General features: G+C 38.9%; 1 protein-coding gene across 2 annotated transcripts in view; it reads left to right on the top strand.

Moving 5' to 3' along the window:
* The window catches only part of VWA8 (von Willebrand factor A domain containing 8), a 407,445-nt gene that overhangs the window by 100,240 nt on the left and 292,258 nt on the right, over positions 1-14,947 (top strand). The window contains exons 6-9 of one of the 2 annotated variants that reach the window (XM_008260014.5): positions 4,360-4,524; positions 4,876-4,925; positions 5,662-5,770; positions 8,021-8,125. In XM_008260014.5, coding sequence (XP_008258236.3) covers positions 4,360-4,524; positions 4,876-4,925; positions 5,662-5,770; positions 8,021-8,125 — 429 coding nt within the window. Of the gene's footprint in view, positions 1-4,359; positions 4,525-4,875; positions 4,926-5,661; positions 5,771-8,020; positions 8,126-8,264; positions 8,495-14,947 lie in introns of those variants that run through there. The other variant, XM_051850641.3, reaches the window with a different exon arrangement.

The following is a 14,947-nucleotide window of genomic DNA, read 5'->3' as shown; positions in this document are numbered from 1 at the left end:
CCTTTCTCTCTCTCTCTCTCTCACTGTCCACTCTGCCTGTCTAAATAAATAAATAAATAAAGTAGGCACCAGAGTGGGTCACTCTTATGCCCTAACCCTAATGATTTCATGTTCCACTCAAGAGTCAAAATTCAAAGTGCTGACAATGGAATATAGTGGTCCAATATAGGTCCTTTCTACCTTCTGCCTTCACTCTTTCTATCCTTCTGTTGCGCTCTGCTTCAGCTACTAATATTCTCTTCACTATACCATAAACATGTGAGTACTCTTGTGTGAGTACTTTCCTCTTCGCAGAACGGTTTTCTCCAGGTGTCTGCTTGGCTCACTCCTGTACCTACTTCAAAGCTTTGCTCCACTGTTACATTATCAGTGCAGCCTCTGCTCCTGTTTAGAGTTCTAGTCTTCTGTCTGCCTTCATGCTTCCCTATCCTGCTATTTTTTTTTTTTTTTTGATGTATCTTCTAGCCATCCTAAATACCTTGCTTACTATGTTTTTAGGTAATTGTCTGCCTCCCCCTACTAGAATATACATTTCACAGGGGCAGGAATTTTTGTCACTGATGTTATCTCAAGTTCCTAAAACAATGCTTGATACATGATAGCTGCTCAGTAACTATTTGTTGAATAAATGAATAAGTGTAAAAAATAACGAAGTGCTGTGATACATGTGCATATAAATAGGGTAACAATTCTGGGATCAGGACTCTTCCAGTACTTTGAAGAGGAGGTCGTAGAATATGAGTGACGAGAGGACACATAGCCGTTGTTCGTTCAGCTCAAGCTGCACCGCAGTGGAGCTCTGCAGCTCATCCAGTCTTCTGCGGCTGATAGCTGTACCTCGCATTCTAGGGCTTCAGAATCTCTCTCAAGCCTATTCTGTAGAGACTCGTTTATACTGTTACTACCCCAGATGGATTGTGGATTACGCAAAAGTAGGATCTGTGTTTTTTACTTTTTGATCTTGCTCCATGATACTAATACAAACACTAAATAATAGATGTTGATGTCAGAGAATCTGATTGATCTGATACTCCCTGGCTGGCAGGCCCACGAACTTTATCTTCCTGATTCCTGCTATAGAAGTTTGTTTCTCTGGAACCCACCTTGCAATCCTTTCAATAGTCTCTTTACTGTCTTTGGGAATTTCTAGAATTTTTTTTAACAGTGCAGCTTAATCATTATCTTCTGGATCTAGAAGAGGATAATTGAGGATTTAACCAATAAGAAAAAGTTAAATTCATTCCTTCATATTGTTTACTGAAATGAGCCATACATATTTTCACTGCTTTTAAAAGGCAGTGGCTATAATGCAGAACACTTTCTATGTAGGCGTTTTCTAATTATAAAATATCTATTTACCTTAGAGACTATATGGTTATTCACCCACGCTAGTAAATCATTTGAAAAAGAATACTCAGATTATGGGATCTTTTTAATTAAAGTACAGAGGTCCACAAAAGTTTGATACGTAATTTTTAGTTTGATACATAATTTGTTCTAGTAGTAGAATTCTGTGTGGAGTTATAGAACACATTGGACATACTTTGAGTAGGAACTTGAAATATAGAAATCAAAAGAGTTGCAGTATATAGGAAATGCCTATTATTAAGTGGGAAAAATGTACTACGTTGTTTTCCCCCAGGTAAATATCACTATACATACATGATTTTTATCAGTAAATGTTATTTTGGTACTGGTAGAATCTGTCTCATGGGAACTTCACAGAATTTGGCATGATCCTTTCATAAGACACTTTCCATCTTAACAAAATTTCTGTGGTGAAAAGCTTCCAAATCTGCAATTTAAGCTCCACTTACTTCTAGATAGATTCAATATATTTAATTTTAATGTGTCAAAAATCTTACTGGTTTCATGGAGATGATTAGAGTACAATTGTTATTATGGAAGCAAATATAATCAGTTTGTATGTGCATTATATTCTGATTATCAGTTTTAGGTACATGGAAAATGGAAATATTCAGTGCTCTGAAGATTGTTCTGTTGGTTTATCAGGCAGGCTAGATCCAGACTCTCACTTTTTAGTATGTGTAACTTAATGTCATAATGTCAGTCTCTGAATTAACTTTGTCATTTGTGATTTTGGTTATGATTCAAATAATTGTTATTTGTTAAAGTAATTCATGAAGTCTGTCAACAGACATTTGACCTACTATGTGCAAGAATAAAAAATCCTGTTAAGAGACTGGATCTAGCATGAGAGAATCATACATTGAAGTGAATGCACAAATGTTTAGTGATAGAAGCTTGCAAAGGGTATAAGGAAGGGGTACAAAGAGATTCTAATGGGGAAAGAATATCAGAAAAGGCCCATTTTTATGACGATTTCATTTGTGTTGAGCTTTGAATGGTAGTTGTGTTTATGCTGTACAAAATGAAAATGGAGTTTCGCAGAAATACAACAGCGTTGTTGAAGCATCACAATGTGTCTGGAGAGCTTCAAGATGAGATAGACCTTAGGGTCTGGGAAGGTGTGGCACTGAGACAGGTGTGTGGTCTTTGCTGAATCCTGCCCAGGAACGACCTTGAGTACCTTGTTAGGGAACCTTCTAAGGATCTGGCAACACTATACGAGCACCATGGATCCCACTGTTGAAGGCTGTAAAGACAGAGTTGGGCAGAGAAGGAAGGAAATGACATTTATTGGTGCCTCTATGGATCAGTTACTTTCATATATATTCTCACATTTAATTTTTATAGTAGATGTAGCAATGTAGAGAATTTTATTTATACTTTATACATTATAAAACTGAGGCTCCAGCTATAGCAGTTGAACTAGGATTAGTTACTCAAAACCTATACTGTTTTCATTCTCTCAGCTCTACCGTATACTTGTTGCAGGACCACAGGCAAATGATAAAAGGGAGATTAAGTGTCTCTTTGGATTCTGGTGAAAATTAAATGAGGAAAATTCATGGAGCACATTAGTTTTTACCAGGAATATGCCTTACTCATAAGTACTCATAAGCATATCTAGTTAGGGTCCATGAGCAGTCTCCATTGTGCTGGAGGTCTGCTTATAATCACATATGCTTCTTACCAACCTGACTCTTTTTTGCTCAGTTACTGACTCAAAGATCTGCCCCAAGTTTCCTTTGTTCTCTGGTATGTTAGCTACTTTTACTTGCAAATTCTCACCTTGTGAGCCTGGCATTGAAAAGTGATCTTGATTTCACTTTTCTTCCTACTTGATGTTTTTTTTTTTTTTTTCTTGATAGATCTTTTTGTGTGTGTGTGTGTGTTTGTTTTCTTTTTTTTTATTTTTTATTTTTTTTTATTTAATGAGCATAAATTTCCAAAGTACAGCTTATGGACCACAATAGCCTCCCCCCCCCCCATCTGTCCTCCCTCCCACCCACAACGCTCCCCTCTCCCACTCCCTCTCTCCTTCCCCTTCACATCATGATTAATTTTCAATTATCTTTATATACAGAAGATCAATTTAGCGTATGTTAAGTAAAGATTTCCACATTTTGCTCCCACACAGAAACACAAAGTGTAAAATACTATTTGAGTACTAGTTATAGCATTAATTAAACACCTGATGGATCTTTTTTAAGACTTATTTTTATTTATTTGAAAGGCAGAGGGGCCTATATTGTGGCATAGCAGATAAAGCTGCCTCCTGCGATGCTGGCATCCCATATGGGCACCAGTTTGAGTCCCAGCTGCTCCACTTCAGATCCAGTTCCCTGCTAATGTGCCTGATAAAGCAACGAAAGATACCATCCAAGTGCTTGGGTCCTTGCTATCCATGTGGGAGACCAAGAAGTTCCTAGCTCCTAGCTCTGGCCTGGCCCAGCCCTAGCCTCTGCAGCTATCTGGGTAGTGAACCAGAGGATGGAGGTTCTCTCTTTCTCTGTCTTCCTTTTCTTTCTGTAACTGTGCCTTTCAAGTAAATAAAATGAATATATTAAAAATAAAAGCAGAATGACAAAGAGAAGGAAGGTCAGAAAGACCTTCCATCTGTTGGTTCATTCTCCAAATGGCCATGTTGATCATGCTGGGGCAGCCTGAAGTCAGGAGCCAGGAACTCCATTCAGGTTTGCCACATGGGTGGCAGGGGCCCAAGAAATTGGTCTGTCTTCTGCTGCTTTCCTAGGAGCATTAGCAGGGAGCTGAATGGGAAATAGAACACCCAGGACTGGAACTGCTGTTCCCATATTAGATCTCATGTTGCAGGTGGCAGCCTAACCCATTGCACTGCAATGCCAGCCCTGACAGATTGATTTTTGAATGTGTTTCTCAGGAGTCAAGGCCAAAGTTCCTTCTCCTGACAGATCTTGAAGTTGTATTCTGTTTCATGTATGCCATGGTTTTTTGATCTCTTACTTTTTTAAGGATCATACTAAAACAGAGTTGGATGCATGGAAGATTGTCCGAGTCAGTGAAAATTTCCGAGTGATTGCCTTAGGTTTGCCGGTGCCGAGGTACTCTGGAAATCCACTAGATCCCCCTCTCCGTTCTCGATTTCAAGCCAGAGATATTTATTTTCTACCCTTCAAGGTAAGCGTGATTAAAGATGAATTATCTTTAAAAACAGCATTTTCCAATTAGTAATTCAATTCTATAAAAATATTACTGTTTTTTTAGCATCTTCCTTGGTAGTTAATAGAACAAAATGGATATAAGGTGGAGAAAAATCTCTGGAAACCAGGAAGAAAAATTATCACGGCATTATTTGAAAGAGTTTTTAAAAGACTGTCTTTTCTTTTAGAAAATGAAATTTATCAAGAAATTTTTTTTCTGTTAATTAGTGTCTGCCTAATTAAAAAGTTGGGTTGTACTATAAAACACTTGGGTTTAATTTGTTATATTTCTTTTTAATTGATTTGATTTGTTTCTACATTGTTTTAGGACCAACTTAAACTGTTATATTCTGTTGGAACCAATGTATCTGCTGAGAAGTAAGTACATTTTTAAACATATTTGTACTCTTAGCATTGAAATTGTGTTTCCTGTTCATTGACTAGTTGATTCACTCATTCATCCAACAATTCTTTGAAGAATTTTTCCGTATTAGGATGTTGGTAAGTGCTGATGATAAAATTAGTAAGATATGATCTTTGGTGGCAAGAAACTCTAGATCTGGTAGAGCTGAAAGATATATGAACAGCTTAGTTAAACATAACATAGTAAGTGCCATAATTTCAAAGTATTGAGGCTGTTTGTAGTTGAGTCTTTATAAGGACTTCCTAATGCATTGGTGTTTGAAATAGGTCCTAAAGAGTGAGTAGACTTTTGCCAGAGAATGGCATCAAGCAGTTCTGAGAGATTTGTTTTTAAACCATGGGATATGAGAGTTTATAGCATTATTCTTAGGGCTATAAAAAGCTCCAAGTGGATCAAATTTAGCATTGAGATTAGAAAGAAGAGAAGTGAGGCTCACAGGGCAGATTTTAGCCAGGTTGTAAAAAACCTTGCATATTGTGGTAGATTTAGGAAATGTATCTGTGTATATGTCAACTTTGGAGTTTTAAGTGGAATATTATGATATGGAGCCATTGTTCTTTAATAATTAATAGTAGGAAACCATTTTTAAAATTAATTAAATTGGCCCAGTTATTTTTATATTTAACAGATTCATATATATTTAAATTTTGAAACTATTAGAAACAAATTTGTTATCCTTTTTCTCCCTAGAATTTCTCAACTCTTGTCCTTTGCCACAACTCTCTGTTCCCAAGAATCTTCTACTCTTGGACTTCCAGATTTTCCTTTAGATAGTTTGCCAGCTGCAGTTCAAATCCTGGTATGTATAAAATAAATAAATGACTGATACACCAAATGTAGCAAACAAAATTTGAAAGTTAATTTTTTTTTTAACTTTGTCTTGTTCTTCTATAAATATTGCAAGTCCTGAGATTAATTTGTTGTGCAGTGCAGTAAACTGTATGGAGATCAAGGACATATTCTGGGCCTCTAATGAGCTTCCAGCTTTGGGGCAGGAGGAAGTAGACAGGCAGTCTCAGCGAAAGTTCCACAGAAGAAAGTTCTTGCTTCATCAAGTAAGAGGGTGTTGTAGCGTAAATTAGGCCTTGCAGTGACCCCAGCCTGAGGCGGCTGGGGCTTTCACACACTGGCATCCATCAGTCTTTGGTTTGTGGTGCTCCCAGGGAACACAGATTCCCAGGCACCAGCAGTCTCCTGCCTGTGAGCAAAGCTGGTCTGGGGCGATTATCTTAGAAAGACTTGTGGTGATTGGCTGTGGGAGGGGAGGACTTAGAGACAAAGAATGGATACAGACCAGAGGGGACCTGGGAGAGTCCCGACACTGCCCATGCAGCTTCACAGGGGCACTGGAGGCAGTCATGTCTGGAGCGATGGGATGGCCTTCCAGGCAGAGGGCACAGCACATGGAAAGGTGTGTTCAGTCACGAAAGGACCTGGTATGCTTCGAGAATGAAAGTGAGTGTGATGGAGGGAGCGGTCAGAACCCGAGTATGAAGTAGTTGGCATGGTGAGTGAAGTAGCCTGAATTTTATCACGAGGAAAAGCTCCCACCCCAGGTTACAAGGTAGGTGACATGTGAGCTGATCAGTTTTACATCTGAGGAAGACATCTCTGTCTGACGGCAGCAAGGAGGACCCCAGAGCCTGTGCACATTCCTCAGTGAGGTGTTGCTGAGCAGCGACTTGTCGCAGGACGTGGGGAATACTGCCTTAGGCAAGAGACTCTTAGTTTGAAGCTTCTATCTGTGTGTGTTTTCAAATGTTACCTGCAAATTAGAAAGTTAGGTTTCTCTGGTCTTGTTCACATGGTTCTTTATATTCAGAACAGTGTTTCTCCTCCTATTTATCGAATCATGTGCTTGCATTTTTTTTGCTCAATAATTTTTACTTTGAAATTCTCATATTTAAAAAGCTGTTGAAAAATGGTCAAACACCTATAATCTCTTCACCTAGAATCACCAGTTGTTAACATGTTATCATGTTTGCTTGTGCATATATTCCTTCTCTTTCTCTCTGCCACTCCTTCCACTTTTTAAAATTTCCAGAACCATTTGAAAGTGAATTGCAGTCAGTGCTGTTAAATCCTGCAGGATATACCTTCTATGAAATATAGTATTTTTCTACATAGCCAGTAAACCATTATCACTCTTATGTCATATTAACAACAACTCTATAAAAATCATCTAATCCATATTGAAATTTCCCTAATTGCCCCATCAGTAGATCAGTGGGATGGAAAGAACTGAGAATATAATTTGATTTAGAGGGGGAAGGGTTTGCGCATAATGAATACTTTCTTCTTTTTTTTTAAAGAAAGATTTTATTTATTTATTTGAGAGGCAGAATTACAGACAGTCAGAGGGAGGGACAGAGAAAGGTCTTCCATCTGCTAGTTCACTCCCCAGATGACTGTAATGACCTGAGCTGAGCTGAGCCAATCCAAAGCCAGGAGCCAGGAGCTTCTTCTGGGTCTCCCACGAGGTGGGGGCCCAAGCACTTGAATCATCTTCCACTGCTTTCCTTGGCCATAGCAGAGAGCTGGATCGGAAGAGGAGCAGCTGGGTCTAGAACCAGCACCCATACGGGGTGCACAGCGCCAGGTTCAATGAATACTTTCTAACTTTACAGTTTCAAATGTGAAGCTAAGTGAATGTCGATGAGATTATTGGAAATTATTGAGTATAGGAGGAAGATGAGATACTGTGGGATGAATAGGATGGGAAATTTGTTCAGTTTCACATGTGTTGAATGGAGGTTTATGGGATGTTCATATAGCCACATGTGGTGGACAACTGATGATTCATGCCTAGAGTTCAGAACTAAACAGAAGCACAGGAGCCATTCACACATAGTCAGAAAATGAATGGAGGGAGGGGAGCTAGTTAGCTTACCCAGGAAAAAGAAGAGAAGAGAAATAATATTTAATTTTTATACTTCTAGAAAACCTTTTGGCCATTTTTATGACAACTTTAATGCCATGTACATTTCAGATTAATTTTCTGTGATTATTCTAGAAGTTGCTCATTCCTATGTTTTTTGCTCCTAAATAGGATTGCTTTCCTATGATGTCAATCAAGCATGCAATTCAATGGCTTTATCCATACAGTATTTTACTAGGACATGAAGGGAAGATGGCTGTGGAAGGTGTCTTAAAAGTAAGTATCTGCTTCCTTTGACTTTGCCTCCCTTCTCCCGTCTCTCCCCTCCTCATTTCTGCTATTTTTCTCTCCCCATCTTTCTTTTCCTTGCATTCCATTCTCTTCCAGACATGGCTGCCTCAACATTGTATTCTGGACCATCTTTTGCTGCTCTTCCCAGGCCCTTAGCATTGAGCTGGATTGGAAGAGGAGTAGCTGGACTGAAACTGGCTCCCTTATGGGATGCCGACATCATAGCCATGGCTTTACCCACTATGCCACAACACCAGCCCCTATATTTTGTTTTAAGGTTGATTCCAGATGGTGAGAAAAAAGAGAACTGGAACCTGTCTTTGATTTAATCAGCATCTGAACTAAGTCAGCAAGGTAAATGAAGTAGAGCACTTAGTGTTTAAGGTCGAGGGTTGTGATTTCAAATGAGTTTCCTCAGTGCCTCTAGCACAGTGCCCAATGCCTTGGGGACAAGGGCCTGTATTCAGGAAGAAACTGTAGGGGAATGTTCTGAAAAATGAAACAATGCAGTTTTTCATAATACAACTGTGAGAAGATATTCAGTGTCTCGTTAAGCCAGTTATGAATAAAGATTTTATCTTTTCTTCTTTTTTTTTTTTTTTGAAGATTTATTTATTTGAAAGCATAACTAGAGAGAGGGAAGAACAGAAAAAAAGGGAGCTTCCATCTACTGATTCACTCCCCAAATTTTTGCAATAGGCAGGGCTGGGCCAGGCCAAAGCCAGGAGACTAGAACTCCATGTGGGTCTATCATGTGGGTGGCAGAGGCCTAAGCACTTGTGACATCTGCTGCCTTCCTAAGTGTTTTAGCAGGGAGTTGGATCAGAAGTAGAACAGCTGGGACACAAGTTGGTGTTTATATGGGATGCTGGCATTACAGAATGCAGCTTAACTCTCTGTGCCACAATGCCAGCCACCCTAAAAGTCTTTATCTTTACAAAGAGACCACTTTGATGTGTTTCTGATTTCCAATTCCTAAACTGTCCATATAAATTATGTAAAGATACAGAATAAAGAGTTGAATTTTCTGAAGGAAGTGCCTAATGTTACTTTGGTTAATAAACCTTTATTTTGGTCATGAGTCTAGGGAACATAGAAAAATGATTCAGGATTCATATTGCAAGTACAGTATTTTCAAATTAGATTGAGACTTTTTTTTTTTTTTTTTTTTTTTGACAGGCAGAGTGGACAGTGAGAGAGAGAGACAGAGAGAAAGGTCTTCCTTTTGCCTTTGGTTCACCCTCCAATGGCCGCCGCGGCCGGCGCGCTGCGGCCGGCGCACCGCGCTGATCCGATGGCAGGAGCCAGGAGCCAGGTACTTCTCCTGGTCTCCCATGGGGTGCAGGGCCCAAGCACCTGGGCCATCCTCCACTGCACTCCCTGGCCACAGCAGAGAGCTGGCCTGGAAGAGAGGCAACCGGGACAGAATCCAGCGCCCCAACCGGGACTAGAACCTGGTGTGCCGGTGCCGCTAGGTGGAGGATTAGCCTAGTGAGCCGTGGCGCCGGCCAGATTGAGACTTTTTAAAAAAGGAAAGGGAATTGGTGATATGTAGATAAGAGAAGGAAAAGCATGAGTGTTCTGTCACTTTCTTTATGTGAGGAGCTAGTTAATGAATAGTTGTACCTCCCCAGTAGATAGTTAAGTAGGAGGGCCTCAGTTAATTTCTCTGAACTTTTGTTTTCTGAAGTCATTACACACTGCAATATACAAACATTTAGAATGTTAAGTATCTTTGCTTAAAAGGAGAACACCCTGCTCCTTGGTGTAATCCATTCTCGTCTGTTCCAAGGAAGTCTGTGTGGCCTGTTAGTCTTAAGTTTCTATGTTTTCTTTTAATCATTATCTTAAACTAATGTTCCTAGATGAAGATAAAACAAATTGGTCTTACAAAACAGATCCTGGGACATCTGTTCGAGTCCCAGCTGCTCCACTTCCAATCCAGCTCCCTGGTAATGTGTCTAGGAAAGTGGCAGAGGATGGCCCAAGTACCCAAATACTTGGGTACTTGGGTCTCTGCATTCACATGGGAGACCCAGAAGAAGCTGTGGCTCCTGGCTGCAGCCTGGCTCAGCCTCTGTGGTTGTGGCCATTTGGGGAGTGAACCAGTAGTGGGAGATACCTCTCTGTCTCTCTGTCTCCTTCTCTGTCTCGCAAATAAATAAATCAATAAATATTAAGAAAAAAAACAAAACAGTGGTGCTTTAGAAAAGAGGTGCTGCTACTTATCCATTGATAGTATAATCATGTGTTTTTAATTAATTAATTAATTTTTCTGAGAAAGATGGCAAGATCTTGCTTTTCGTATTTTTATTCAGTTAAACATACTTACATGGCAATAATTTGATCTCTATTCCTGAAACTCGGAGTCTGGTTAAAGCATGAGAAATTCTAGTATTTGTAAATAGCTATTCTATAATGATTTGTATAGCATTATATCATAATGATGAATACCGTTTGTTAAAGCAATAACAACCTGAATTAGGTTTGTGGAAATAGGAATTAAATGGACATGAGAAATGTTTCAAAGGTAATAGATGGTACTTACTGACAACATATGGGATAGATTTTGAGGTCTGTAAGAGATAGTGACGGGCTGGCACCGCGGCTCAATAGGCTAATCCTCCACCTAGTGGCGCCGGCACACCGGGTTCTAGTCCCGGTTGGGGCGCTGGATTCTGTCCCGGTTGCCCCTCTTCCAGGCCAGCTCTCTGCTGTGGCCCGGGAAGGCAGTGGAGGATGGCCCAAGTGCTTGGGCCCTGCACCCCATGGGAGACCAGGAGAAGCACCTGGCTCCTGCCATCGGATCAGCACGGTGTGCCGGCCGCAGCGCGTCAGCCGTGGCGGCCATTGGAGGGTGAACCGACGGCAAAGGAAGACCTTTCTCTCTGTCTCTCTCTCTCACTATCCACTCTGCCTGTCAAAAAAAAAAAAAAAAAAAAAAAGAGAGAGAGAGAGAGATAGTGAGAAATCGAAAATGTCCATGAATTCTAGTTTGAACAAGTTGGTAGATAGAAATACCATTAATTTATATGAGAAGGTGGAGAGGAGCACATTTGGGAGTGGGGCTAAATAATCGAGGATTTAATTATACTTTCTATTTATAATCACTTTCAAAGTGATTTCATCCAGTGGCACGATTTTGCAAACTATTTCTGTGTCTCTTGCCTGAACTCCTGCCTGTTGAGGGTGGGTTGTGGGCTCAGGTTGACTCCTGAGAAGAGTAGTAATGGTTTGTAGTTGTCAGAAGACTTTGGGAAAATAGTGCAGGAGAGACCAGGGCCATGTATTTGCCCATGTGGTATGGAGAATCTAAGTGCTCAATGGCCTAGAAAAATGTTATGAGGAAAGTGGATAGATAGGATCCCACCACAACTAACATTGTGTGATTTATGTTTCATCTTATTGAATTATTTCTCTCAATTCAAATAGTGTCCTCTTAAAGAAAATATATTAAAAAAGGGTTAGTTTTTTGTTTGTTTAACTGAAATTCAAGAATACTTAGAAAATGCTGATTGAAATGATAAATAAACTCTCATTTTCTGCTGCTTGCTAAAATACATGGAAAGATTTTAAATCTAATGTACTCTGTTATTACCTTTCTGATTAATTATACTCTAAATTTCATGTGCTGGCAAATAGTAATTCACCTTGAAACTTGAGTTCTTTTACTATCTTATTGTATTACAGCCTATTTTTATTATACTGAAATATTTTAGCTTGAATTATTTATAAGGACATAACCAGTATAGCAGGTACTTCACTGCCTTTGTGTTTGTTTCTGGAATATGAGTGCTCTGATATTAATCCTTTACCAATTTAGACTGACGTTACTGCCACATGGGTAAAAACATGCCTTAACTTATTTGTTTTCTGGGAAGTTAATAGCTTCTTGCACAAAATTCTAATGAATTGAATTAGTTGGCTAGGCTTTATTCCCTTTCTGATAATCCTCTCTTAAACTGAAGTGTGGAGGAGGTGTTTGACATAGCAATTAAGACCCCAGTTGGGAATCCCACATTCCATATCAGAGTGCATGGGTCCATGTCCCAGCTCTGCTTTCTGTTTCAGCTTCTGCTAGTGTGAGCCATCCTGAGAGATGGCTCAAGTGATTGGGTCCCCACCACCCACTGGATTGAGTTCCTGGATCCAAGCTTCAGCCTGGGCAAGCCCTGCCTATTGTGGGCATTTGCAGAGTGAGCCCGGATGTGAGAACTCCGACTCTCTATCTTCCTCTCTTGCTGTATCACTGTCTCTTAAATAAAATAAATTAAAAAAAATTAAAGGCAGTGTAGACTTTTTGTAAAAAAAAAAAAAGAATCAAATTAAGGTTTTAATTGTTATTTGTCTGTATCATGAAAAAATTCTTAGCAAATTTTATGATACTATGGCTATTTTCATATATAAAGTGTAGAAGTTAAAAAATCTTCATAAATAGTTTTTCTTATATTTGGGAAAAGGAATTAGTAATTGTCTAGAAAATTTATGACACCAAAATGAAGATTGCAATTAGGATACTCTGTTTAAAATGTTGAGATAAGATATGATTTTCTTCCCCCAAAATCTGATTTTTGTAATCTGTCATTTGTATGAGTACAAGATGGACCTGTTCTTTCATTGAGTTTTAACTCTTTTACTGTAGTGACAATATTCTAAAACTGTAGTGATTTTTGAAGGATAATTTCTTTATTTAAAATTTTATTTAAGGAATACAGACTAAATCACTTCATATATACAAATTTAGGAACATGGTGATTTTTCCCATTCTACATTCTTACCACCCATCCTCCCACCCTTCTTCCTCCTTGCTCTCCCATTCTTATTTTTTACAAAGATCTATTTTCAGTTAACTTTATACTCATAAGATTAGTCCTAAGTATAGAGTTCCTAAGTATAAAATTCAACAAATAGTATGAAGAAAAAACAAACAAACAAACAAGAAAAAACAATGAACCAACCAAACAAAAAACATTGTTCTTTAACAGTCAAGACTAGGACTGTTCAAAATCATCACATCACAAAGTGCCAATTTCACTCCTATAAATTACCTTTTAGGTACTCTATTAGTCACCATGATCAAAGGGAACATATCTTTTTGGGACTGGCTTATTTCACTAAATATAATGGTTTCCAGTTGCATCCATTTTATTGCAAATGACAGGATTTCATTTTTTAATGCTGTGTAGTATTCCATAGTGTGTGTACATATGTGTGTGTGTGTGTGTGTGTGTATATATATATATATATACCATAATTTCTTTAACCAGTCTCTGTTTGATGGACATTTGGGTTGATTCATATCTTAGTTATTGTGAATTGAGCTGCAATAAACATGGGGGTACAGATCACTCTTTTATATGTTGATTTCGTTTCTCTTGGGTAAATTCCCAGGAGTAGATTAGCTGGGTCATATGGTAGATCTATATTCAGATTTCTGAGGTATTGCTATACTGTCTTCTACAGTGGCTGTACCAGTTTACATTCCCACCAACAGTGGATTAGGGTTCAAGGTTACTATTGATGAGTAACAACTCAGCCCTATAATTTTTCCATAAATATTCCTGTTGTTTACTTGGGATTTCCTTTGTACTTTTACTGGAGAATTTTCTGCCTTCACATTCTTTCATAATGATGACTATCTTGTCGTGTTTTTGTGTGTATTACATCCTTAAGCATCTTTTGTAAGGCTGGTTATGTGGCGACAAATTCTTTCAATTTCTGTTTGTTATGGAGTTCTTTATTTCACCTTCATTCATGAATGTGAGCTTTGCAGGGAACAGTATTCTGGGTTGACAGTTTTATCTTCTTCCTTTCCTGGCTGTTAGGATTTCTGATAAATCATTTGTGAGTCTAATTGGAGATCCTCTTGAAGTAATCTGGCATTTCTCTCATGCACAGTTTAGAATCTTTTCTTTATGTTTTATTGTTGAAAGTTTGACTACGGTGTATCATGAGTAATACTCTTTTCTGATTATATTTATTAGAAGTTCTTTTTTTTTATTTATTTGACAGAGTTATAGACAGTGAGAGAGAGAGAGAGAGACAGCGAGAAAGGTCTTCCTTCCATTGGTTCACCCCACAAATGGCCGCTTCGGCCGGTGATGTGCCAGTCTGAAGCCAGGAGCCAGGTGCTTCCTCCTGGTCTCCCATGCGGGTGCAGGGCCCAAGCACTTGGGCCATCCTCCACTGCTGTCCCTGGCCACAGCAGAGAGCTGGACTGGAAGAGGAGCAACTAGGACTAGAACCTGGCACCCATATGGGATGCTGGCGCCGCAGGCAGAGGATTAACTAAGTGAGCCATGGTGCCGGCCCCTTGAAGTTCTATGTACTTCGTGTACTTGGACATCTTTTTCTCCAAATTGGGGAAAGTTTTCTATGCTTATTTCACTAAATAGGCCTTCTAATCCATTCTCTCTTTCCATTCCTTCAGGAACTCCTAAGACCCATATGTTTGGTCATTTGATAAAATCCAGCACTGTTATTAATTTTTCGAATTTCTTCCTTTATTTTGGACTGACTGAAACCTTTCCCAAAATTTGACTTCTATCTCACATATTTTTCTCTGCCTCACAAGTCTGTTGTTAAGGCTTTCCACTGCATTTTTTATTTGATCTACTGAGTTCTTCATTTGTAATATTTCTGTTTGATTTCTTTTTAAAATCTCAATTTCATGGGAAATTTTTTCATTCACGTCATGTATGGTTTTCTTTTGTTTGTGGACTTTATTCTGGTTGTTTCTGAGAAAACCTATGATTATTTTTTTGAATTTTGTTTCAGGCATTTCCTCAGCTTCTTCATCTTTGCATT

Source organism: Oryctolagus cuniculus, chromosome 9 (assembly GCF_051225735.1).
Source record: "Oryctolagus cuniculus isolate XC-2025 breed Fujian yellow rabbit chromosome 9, ASM5122573v1, whole genome shotgun sequence".
NCBI classification, from domain to species: Eukaryota; Metazoa; Chordata; class Mammalia; order Lagomorpha; family Leporidae; genus Oryctolagus; species Oryctolagus cuniculus.
The sequence above is the reverse complement of the archived record's forward strand: the minus strand, read 5'-3'. Positions and strand labels throughout refer to the sequence as shown.